Here is an 11331-nt window from a genome sequence, read left to right as displayed (position 1 = left end):
ACCCTCATCAGTCCAACTCCGGGTACGCAATCCACAGTATTTTTGCGTAGTACTCCTTTTCGCGTGGGTGGCCTTCGGCAGCGCCTCAAAAAAATAACCCTCATCAGTCCAACTCCGGCTACGCAATCCACAGTATTTTTGCGTAGTACTCCTTTTCGCGTGGGTGGCCTTCGGCCGCGCCTCAAAAAAATAACCCTCATCAGTCCAACTCCGGCTACGCAATCCACAGTATTTTTGCGTAGAACTCCTCTCCGTGTTAAAACCATTGAACCCAAATTAAAACATCATTTGCGTGTATGTAGTAAGGACGCACAATAACCCTCATCCCCATCATTGGCCCCTATTATGAGTTACATTCGATATTCGCTGGTTGTCGAAGATCGAAAATCGAATGTCAATTTGGTATTATGAGCGGTGCAACCCTATCCAAATTTTCGTTGTTTACCGAATTTTGAGTCGAATGCAATTTTGCTTTCGATTGTGTAGCGTATTGTGGGAAAACTTGTTAAAGTGTAAGTTGTTTGCGATTATTTATGGTTTTATAGTAACCAAATAATAAATATATAATTATTTTGTTAATTTTATGCAGGTCGAAAGTCGTGAGTACCAAACAACAATTAGAAAGGCGAATCCACAATTCGCAAAAGGGATTTGCACCAAAGTTCAAGCAGCAAAAAAATGGGAGGAATTTACAACGGAGCTGAATTGCTTGGGACCACCAGTGAGAATGGCAGCAAAATGGATTAAGCTTAATAATGGTGTTTTTTTTTGTGATGTTTATAGAAATACATTTTTATTTTCCCTTGGTAGGTGTTGTTCCGTCAATTGGCGGCCCGCAAATTAAAACAATATTCAAGTCCTGGTAGTTGTAGGCTGAAATCTTTATTTTTACAATTATTTTAAGTTTAATTATAAAAATGTATAAAACTTACATTTTGTTCGCTTGCGGCGCCTGTGCGCTCGAACAATGTAGAAATCAAAAGAATGAATTTGACGTTTGTATGAAGGAATGAGGAAATGACAAACAGATGAGTGCGATGGGTTGCCATCGCACTTTTCGCAACAAGCGTGAATGTAAAAGATTATAAATTAATCGATAATCGCAACATACCCCCTCTCGTAAATTTCCTACGAATTCTAGTATGAAATTTACCAATTCAATTGTGACTAGTAACATCGAGTTTTGCTAATTTAATTACGGGTCGGGTGCACAGACCGTTTGCTAGTTTCACCACAGCGCTACGAGCCTCTCCGTCCTTTCCACGGTGGAGATCTATAACTATTCCTTTCGGCCACGAGTTCCTTTTCGCATTGTTGTCAACGATGACCACAACGTCGTTTATTTCGATAGGTCGAATCGGTGGGTGGAACCACTTAGAACGTCTAGTAAGGCACGGAAGATATTCTTGGATCCAACGCTTCCAGAATTGGTTAGCTAGCTGGTTTGAAATTCGAAAACATCGACGGAGAGCTGGCCCACTGTCGTCATCACAACCTGATTCGCGAATTCCGCTTGAGTTTCCTAACAAAAAGTGATTGGGCGTAAGTGCGTCGTCGTCTGCAGTCTCCAAGGGCACATATGTCAGAGGTCTTGAATTAAGAATATTTTCAATGTCCGCTAAAGTGGCCCTTAGAACTTCTTCACGTAGTATTGCTTCGTGCGTAATATCCATTAAAATTGATTTTGTTGACTGTATCATTCGCTCCCATGCCCCACCCATGTGAGGAGCCGAGGGCGGAATGAAGGACCACTCGATTTGGGGATGTCTTCTCTCTAGGTCATCGGATGACACCCTTTCTATCTCGCTGATAAGTGCTCGGCTGGCACCACGAAAATTTGTGCCGTTGTCTGACACAATGCGCTTCGGGACTCCTCTGCGGCACACGAACAATTTCAACATTAGCAGGAATGTCTCCGTCGACAACGACGCTACGATCTCGATGTGAACGGCACGACTCGTCAGGCACGTAAATAACACGCCCCAACGTTTTTCACGCCGCCGGCCAACAGCTACGTCGATAGGGCCAAAATAGTCCACTCCTGTAAACGTGAATGGCCTTGTAAATGGTGACAGTCGTTCTACAGGTAGACTTCCCATTTGAGGTGGTTGCGGCTTAGCTTTACGATTGCGACACATTTGGCATCTTTTGGCGCACTCTTTTACCATCGATCGCAAAGCACCGACGCAGTATCGCTGGCGCATCTCATTGACAATAATCTCATTATGATGGTGGTGAAATTTTCTATGGTAAAAATCAATTATCAAACGCGTTACTGTATGATTTTTCGGCAGTATTACAGGTCGCTTCACATCGACTGCTACTCCTTCTAAGAAGTCGATTCGACCTTTCACGCGAAGAATCCCAACCTCGTCCAGATACGGCGACCATTTATATATAGCAGACTGCCGTTGAATATTTTGACCGTGTTGTAGGCTTTTGACTTCTTCGCTAAACGCATTTTCTTGGCTTACGGCAATAAGAATTTGCTCTGCTGCTTCAATATCGCGCAATTCGAAAAGTTTTAGTAGCGAACGTGGCTTAAACTTCAAGATCCGGCGCAGGAAACGCAGAACAATTTGTTGTGTGGAAAGCAGTCTCTCCCATGTGCTAAACCTTCGTACGTCTGGAGAAATTACTGACAGGGTAGGGGACAATGGTGTACTTGTACTTATGTGATGCAGCTCTGCTGTAGTGACTACTAGCTCCCCTACAGGCCAACTAGATTCGGGCTGGGCTAAGAACTTTGGCCCTCGAAACCAGCGTGCATTGTCGTCAAAATGGCGAACGTCGGACCATTTCGTGCCCTCATCAGCGATGTTTTCAGAAGATGGAAACCACCTCCACTCTTTAGCGCTGGAACCCTCAAGAATTTCGCCGACACGTAACGCAACAAATTGATGGAACTTTCTTGCATCTGAACGCACCCAGCACATCACGTTTTTCGAATCTGTCCAAAAAATTCTACGGCTTACCTGAACAGAAAGTTGCTTGCCTATAAAAATTGCCAACCGCAGACCCAGAACTGCTGCCATTAACTCCAACCTCGGTATTGAAATGGGCTTCAATGGTGTGACCCTTGTCTTCGAAGCCAGCAATGAACAGTTCACCGCGTTACCAACTTCAGCACGCAAATACGCCACAGCAGCATAAGCGTTGATACTTGCATCCACGAAAATGTGCAACTGGTTACTCTGGCTACAGCTGGAAAGTAAGTAGCACCGAGGAATTTTGACGTTGTTTATCGAAGAAATTCTTTTCAACCAGTTCCACCAGTTACTGCGATCATCCTCTCTGATAGGCTCGTCCCAATTAACACCTGAACGCCAAATGTCCTGTAGGATGATTTTTGCTTGTATGATGACATACCCGAGCAGTCCAAGGGGATCGAATATTTTCATGATTGTACGCAAAACTTGTCGCTTCGATGGAAATGTGTACTCATCAAAAACTTCTTTAGGAAACTTTTCCACAAATGTAAGCTCATCCGACGCTGGTAGCCACCACATTCCAAGCACCTTTTCGATAGTAGCTTCAGGCTCCTCAAAACATCTCGATAGCAGCGTGCCGTTAGCAGAGAGTGCAGTCAAAGTTTTCTTGGAATTGGATACCCAGTTTCGCATCTCGAAACCTCCTTCGTTATGGATCCAGCGAACAACAGTAGCCAAACGCGATAACTCTTCCTCATTGTCTGCACTCTGAAGCCAATCATCGACGAAAGTGTTATTTATAATGGCTTGTACAGCTTCGGGGTAATTTTCGGAAAAACGTTGTGCATTTTGGTTTTTTACGTAGTTCGCTAGCGAAGGAGAGCACGAAGCGCCAAAAGTCAACACACACATGGCATATACATCTGGCTGCCGATTAGACTCACCGTCGCGCCATAAAAACTTCTGCGCTACTTGGTCCTCTTTGGCTACCTTAATTTGGTGAAACATCTCGCGTAAATCTCCGCATATTGCAAAGGGCCTTTCGCGGAATCGAAGAAGAATACCCATCATCGAGTTTAGCTGATCAGGTCCTTTTAACAGCATGTTGTTAAGTGCAGTATTTCCAGATTTGGCTGCAGCGTCCCATACCAATCTAGTTTTGTTTTTGTTAACGTTGAGCACCGTGAATATGGGAAGGTACCACGATCTGCCACCTATCGATGTTTCAAGTGACTCCAATTTGCGTATGTAACCCTTTTTCTTGTAATCGTCAATTTTGTCGACGATAAAACGGTGGAGTTCAGGATCCCGCTTCATCTTGGCTTCCAAGCACATTAGTCGACGGCGCGCCATAGGAAGTGAATCGGGTAAATCGACGACGTCTTGTTTCCATAGCAATCTTGTTTCCCATCTCTTCTCTGTTGGCAGAAACTTGGTGAATTTTTCCATCAATTGTAAAGCACGTTCATCATCCTTTGACCGAAGCGGCTTAGCTGGCGCATAGACACCGATAGCGTCGATAGCAAAATACGCCTTCATCTGTTCGTCCATTCGGTCCCTGCTCGTAGGATCACAGCTGCAGATGTGGAGCACGCGGGGCATCACTGCGTGTTCAGGTCTGTCTCGACCATAAACGGTCCATCCCAGCCGGCATCTAGCAGCAATCAGGTTGGAGGTGCTACTCTCCTTAACTTCAATTGGCACACAGACTTTCGCGTTGTCGACTCCAATAAGAATCCGAGCCCTAGCACCGTTATATGGTAGTATAGGTAGACCTTTGAGATGGGCATGCTTCTCCATGGTATCGCGGTCCAATGTTTGAACAGGCAGGCCTAAACGTGCAATAGTGCGTACGCCTCTTAACAAGTAGTTTGGAGAGCCCAACTGTGTCGATGCGATCTCAAAACTTACAAACTTGAAGTTATTTTCGCTTTGAGTAATTTCGTTAGTCCATCGCAGACACAACGCCTCAGACGGCCCGTCCAATTCAAGGTAATCTGCAAGCTCGTTTTCAATTAAAGTACAAGACGCGCCTTCGTCGATGAGTGCATATGTGTCAACAGATTTGGATGCGTTACGAACAGTAACGGCGACGTACCTGAATAGCGAGTTCTGCTTCTCCTTTGGTGAGCCTGAATGACGTTCGTGGTATAGCGCTGTTTGCTCATGACCGACGTTGCTCTTAACGGGAACAGGTGTATGCAGAAGAGCGTTGTGTGCCATCTGGCAGCCGTCAACCCCACACCTATTCTTCAGATTGCATCGGCGAACGTAGTGAGAATTGAAACAGCGTAAGCAAAGTTTTTTCTCTCGTACAAACAGCCATCGATCACTTCGCGAGAGCGCAGTAAATTCTGCACAGTCTGACAGCTTATGATTGGCACCACACTTTGGGCACATAGTCACCTTCGCGTTTACCTCTACATTTTTTGCCATAACTTCATGAACTAAAATTCTTGCCTTGTGGGAATTGCGGCCTTTCTTTACTTCAATATTTTCAAAGGCAGCTGTGGTTGTGGGTGGTTCACATCTTGTTACTTGACTCGCGCATGTAGCAAGCCCAAAAAGCCAATCGTCAAACACAGCAATGTCGACGCGACTGAGCGACATACGATAGCCGCCCCAATTGAGCCTTTGATCGCTTGGCAATTTGGCTACCAAGTCATTAAGCAGCACAGGATCGTTTAAATAATCGGCCAGGCCTACCGCCTGGATTGTAGCGCGATAGTTTTGCACTGCAAGTGAAAATGCTATGAGCGTTTCCAATTTATCGGCCCTAACTGCTGGCTCTTGTCTCAATTTCATCTGCATTGTTTGATGAATAATGTCAGGCCTACCATAAAGCATTCTCAATGTGTTGATTGCCAGACCTACTGTTGCTGGCATCATTAACCTACCACGCACCGCTTCGAGAGCTGGTCCCTTTAAGCACTTTTGTAGTCTGATCAGATTTTCTTGATCAGTGAAGCCACATCGCTCGGTAGACTGCTCGTAATTCGTGATGAATAGGGGCCAGTCCTCAGGCCTGCCGGAAAAGGTCGGTAAATCCTTGATTATTACTTGCCTGCTGGAAATCTGCGTTGGTGTTAAATTGACGTCGGATGTGCTATATTGGCTGAAAACATTATAAGAGGGGTCACGCGTTTGGTTACACGATGACATAATGTTCGGCTGCATGAAAACAGAAGTATTCGGTGGTGGTGCCACGCGGCTATGCATATTCGTCTGTGAACAAAATGGCCGAAATGTATTGCCGAACGTTGGATAGGTTAGCGCGCTACAAGGCATGACAGCCGAAGTGAGGTTAGGTATGGCACCATTAGCAATGCCGGGCCCACACGTGCTTGTAAATGCATTGACTGCCGCGGTTTGAAATAGCGGTGCACTGGTGCTATATACCATGTAGTGCGGTTGAGTTCCATGAACTGATGTTATCATGAATGCGTTGTTCACGCCCGGTACTGTAAATGTGGAAGGGTGAGTAGTGGGCGTTGATGCGTGACAATACGGTGCACTACCAGCTGTGAATGTCGATCCAATTCCAGTTGCTGTGTCGTTGCTAGGTTTGTCAGCCTCACCAATGGTCGCCGCCGGTGGTATTTCACTGCCTTCCATAAGTACGCTAATATGTTCGGAGTCTTCCATTTCCGAACTTCGATGGCCAAGGGAACTTCAGAATCCAAAGAAAAATATTTGTTTCCGAAACAAAATATTTCAGAATGTTGTCCCGGCACTTGGCGGCCCGCAAATTAAACAATATTCAAGTCCTGGTAGTTGTAGGCTGAAATCTTTATTTTTACAATTATTTTAAGTTTAATTATAAAAATGTATAAAACTTACATTTTGTTCGCTTGCGGCGCCTGTGCGCTCGAACAATGTAGAAATCAAAAGAATGAATTTGACGTTTGTATGAAGGAATGAGGAAATGACAAACAGATGAGTGCGATGGGTTGCCATCGCACTTTTCGCAACAAGCGTGAATGTAAAAGATTATAAATTAATCGATAATCGCAACAGTAGGTATGCGCTTAAATACGTAGAGGAACTGAAATACATATTTTTTTCGAATGACGAATAAAGAAAATTTATAACAAAAATAAAACAGAAACTGTGGCGTACAGGTTTCTATTTAATACTTTTTAGAATTTTCAATAATACTCTCAAATTTCATTTCTTATGTTTTCTACTTCTCCGTTATTTGACACACAGTGGGTTGAGCAAGTCCTAGCATACCTTCATTACCAATACTCAATTGGTACGATCCCTGAGCACAAAATCGCAGAACTGTGGCTAGCTTTAACATATTTGGAATGGATTTGGCTCGGGTGCACTGCTGCAACTGGTTTTCTGTACTGGACAGTAGGTTCATAAACGCCTCTTCAGATAATCTAAAGTTATATAAAAATCTGTAAGGAAATTTCTGTAATTAAGTACGTCAACACATTTTAAAAATTCTAAACTTACTCAGTGGAAGCCATTTCTAGGGGGTTGGATGCACCCCTCAGCTGTTTTCTACTTCTAGCTAGTTCCACTAATCTTTCATCGTCCGATGAATCGTCGAACCACAACTCCGTTGTACTCATTTTCACAAAAAATACTTTTAAAAATGTTGTTAGCAAAGAAATTCAACACAATCGGTTGTTCTTTTACTTTGATTTGCTGTATCAGCTGAGAAAAAATTATCTATTGTAAATGCGTCGAGCGATCGAAATTCACAATAGTCCTATTCTTCAACGAATGGGCACCATAATACCAAATGAAAATTCGTTCGATCAGCACTTTCGACTACAGTCGAAGATCGAATGTTGATCATAATAAGGGCCAATAACACTAAACTTACATACTTAATTTTTTGTCATATTTTTGTTTCATTTGCAGGCATCCGGCAACACCATACCATTGTCATTCCAATCTTCTTCTTATTCGCGTTTAAAATTGGAAAGTGATTGCATGGACAAATGAATTTGCCTTTAATTTTAATAAAAGCAATTCGAATATAAGCATAAAAATCAGTAAAAACACGCGTGTGAGTGTATATTTGGTGACTTTTAGAGAAGTGTTAAAAAATATATAGTGTAATGTGGTAAATTATAGTGAAGTTCCCGAGGGCATTTTGAAGGCAAATAATTACAAAATTATTATTTCCCGAATAATTTGGAGTTATAAAGAGTGTTCCTTAACATCTCACTAACATCTCCCCCAAGTTTCATTAATAAAAACATTGGCCCCTATTATGAGTTGGATTCGATCTTCGATATTCGTTGGTTGTCGAAGATCGAATGTCAATTTGGTATTATGAGCGGTGCAACCTTGTCGAAAATTTCGTTGCATACCGAATTTAGAGTCGAATGCAATTTTGCTTTCGATTGTGTAGCGTATTGTGGGAAAAGTTGTTAAAATGTAAGTTGTTTGCGATTATTTATTGTCTTATAGTAACCAAATAATAAATATATACTAGTTTTGTTAATTTTATGCAGGTCGAAAGTCGTGAGTACCAAACAGCACTTGGAAAGGCTAGTTGCATTAATGGAAGAGAATCCACAATTCGCAACAGGGATTTGCGCCAAAGTTCAAGCAGCAACAAAATGGGAGGAATTTTCAACGAAGCTGAATTGCTTGGGACCACCAGTTAGAACGGCAGCAAAATGGATTAAGGTTAATAATGGTTTTTTTTTGTGATCTTTATAGAAATACATTTTTATTTTCCCTTGGCAGGTATGGGCTGAAATACGTAGAGGAACAAAAATCAATATCTTCAGCTTCATCGTTGAGGGTCACATTGGATAACTCTTCATCCGGAAGTTGAACATTATAAAACAAGCAAATGTTGTGCAAAGCTGCACACAAATTAATAATTTGTGTTGCTTTTTTTGGAGAATAGTGAAGAGCTCTTGGCACGGGTGCACTGCTGCAACTGGTTTTCTGTACTGGACAGTAGGTTCATAAACGCCTCTTTAGATAATCTAAAGTTCTTTAAAAAACTGTAAGGAAATTTCTGTAATATTAAGTACGTCAACACATTTTAAAAATACTAAACTTGCTCAGTGGAAGCCATTTCTAGGAGGTTGAATGCGCCCCTCAGCTGTTTTCTACTTCTAGCTAGTTCCACTAATCTTTCATCGTCTGATGAATCGTCGAACCACAACTCCGTTGTACTCATTTTCACAAAAATACTTCTTTTAACTTTTAAAAATATTGTTAGCAAAGAATTTCAACACAATCGGTTTTTCTTTTACTTTGATTTGCTGTATCAGCTGAGAAAAAATTATCTATTGTAAATGCGTCGAGCGATCGAAATTCACAATAGTCCTATTCTTCAACGAATGAACACCATAATACCAAATGAAAATTCGTTCGATCAGCACTTTCGAGTATAGTCGAAGATCGAATGTTGCTCATAATAAGGGCCATTATAGTTTGCCAAAAATTGCCCAATATACATTGTTCTAAATTCCAGCCAAGCCATGTAGTGGATACACTAGTTTGTTGTGGTCGGTAACCGCGCGAGCTTTCCTACCGGGATGCAATTCGTGCGTCACAATTTTCCCCATGACATCCTGATCCGTCGAAAAAGTTAAATTCAAGTCAGACACATCTTGTTTGTAATGCTTAATGAATGTGAGGCTGCGATAGAGCTCGTTGTCCAATGATAGCAGCTCATCCATACAGGAGTACAGCGCTTGATGTATCTGGCCCAAAAGCTGTGAGAGAAAGAACGTAGCGAAACAATGCCTTCATACACCGCTTTGCCCAGCATTCATCCCACAAATTCGAACAGCTGCAAATGACTGTCTTGCACATATTTTATAGGTAGGCTTCTCTAGGTCACTTAAAGCTTAGATGACACAAACATCTAAAAAGGCACATTTTTACTTTCACATTCACATTCCCGCATTAACATATTTACCTCTTAGCAGCGGCAACGAGGTGATTAACGATATCCTTCCAGTTGGCGATATCCCAGATAGCTTCAACATGGGATGGTCGTAGTCACATCAGTTTTTCTGTGCTTCAGCAAACTGCTTTTGGCAGCATTCAAATTGTGCACATTCGTTGATGATGCCTATAATACACAGAATTAGTTATGAAATTCAATAATCGTAAAATTGTACTAATTATATATAATTATATATTTAATAATCTTACCTTTGTATTTTCGCGTGTAATTTGTCCACTTGTTGCTGGTAGAATATTATGCGAAATGTTCGAAAAGCAGAGCTGCATGCTTAGGAATATTCAGGTCATAATGCTTTATTTACACTAAGATCACTACTTGAGGGCGGCGCTTATTCTGCCAAATATTATTGGGAGGTTGAATTATATATCTTTTTATTGTTGGTGTTGAAATTGCACAATTGATAATTTTTGCTGAACTGAACATATACGTATATATTTTTTAAGAATTTAATTCTTTTTCGACTTTTTTAAATCACAAATGTTCAATATTCATATCTACATTACTAGTACAAAGTTAAAAATTCACACTTTATAATAAACTCACCTTTAATATAAATAAAAATTTAATTAAAATATTATATTTCGCCCTCGTTCAATGATGATCCAAATGCGAGAACTTTACGCAACTTCTGATGGCGCTCTTCTTAACAGTGCGCCAAGGCTTACTTGTGGGTGGCCCATTCACTAAATTGCCGTCACTGGTAACGCGTACATGTGGACTTTTCTACGCACTTTTCATTTAGCCTATTCTTTCGGCTCACTAGTTGGAGTACAGATTGTTACACAGCATATTTTTCACTCCTTTTCCTTAAATTGCTAAATTTTACACAATTTGCACCAGCACTCGTTTAACTTTTTTACACACGTCTTGTCGAAAACACAAAAGAAAAGGACCCGACCCGCCGTCTACACATGTCAAAAGGAAATGGGTCGAAGTCAGCCATTAAGGAAATTAGGTTTTTAAGAACAAAAACAAAAATACCCTTAGGAATGATATAAATGGGTTCCACATTCCAGGAATAGTTTGCGTAAAGTAACGCAAACTATTAGTCTTATGTATGCAAATGCTACGAAAAATTATATAATATTTACAATATATATATATATTGTATATTTTTTTTTCTTTTGCTTATCCTTTTGTTCTTATTATAGCCGAAATATAATAAGAACAAAGAAAAAAATATATATACCACGTACATCACGGCAGGACACCTTGTACTTGGTTACGATCCACACATAGCCAAGACACGATAATCCTATGCGCCGAATATTGCAAAAAACAATGGTATGTACCCACCCCCTCGCGGTGAACATATTAAAATCACATTAATATCCAATTGTATCCAATTAGGTACATTTTTATTTTTTTTGGGTGGCAGGGTATCTCATAGGGCTATGAAAATTCCTCATAGCCAAATAATAACAAAAAAAAACTAAAATGCCT

General features: G+C 41.2%; 1 protein-coding gene across 1 annotated transcript; it reads right to left on the bottom strand.

The window, feature by feature from the left end:
• Positions 1-1157: 1157 nt before the first annotated feature.
• LOC128869994 (uncharacterized) lies at positions 1158-6332 on the bottom strand. The gene has a single exon (XM_054112588.1). The coding sequence runs from the start codon at positions 6330-6332 to the stop codon at positions 1158-1160; it is 5175 nt and encodes a 1724-aa protein (XP_053968563.1).
• Positions 6333-11331: the final 4999 nt, after the last annotated feature.

Source organism: Anastrepha ludens, chromosome X (genome assembly GCF_028408465.1).
Source record: "Anastrepha ludens isolate Willacy chromosome X, idAnaLude1.1, whole genome shotgun sequence".
Classification (NCBI taxonomy): Eukaryota; Metazoa; Arthropoda; class Insecta; order Diptera; family Tephritidae; genus Anastrepha; species Anastrepha ludens.
The sequence above is the reverse complement of the archived record's forward strand: the minus strand, read 5'-3'. Positions and strand labels throughout refer to the sequence as shown.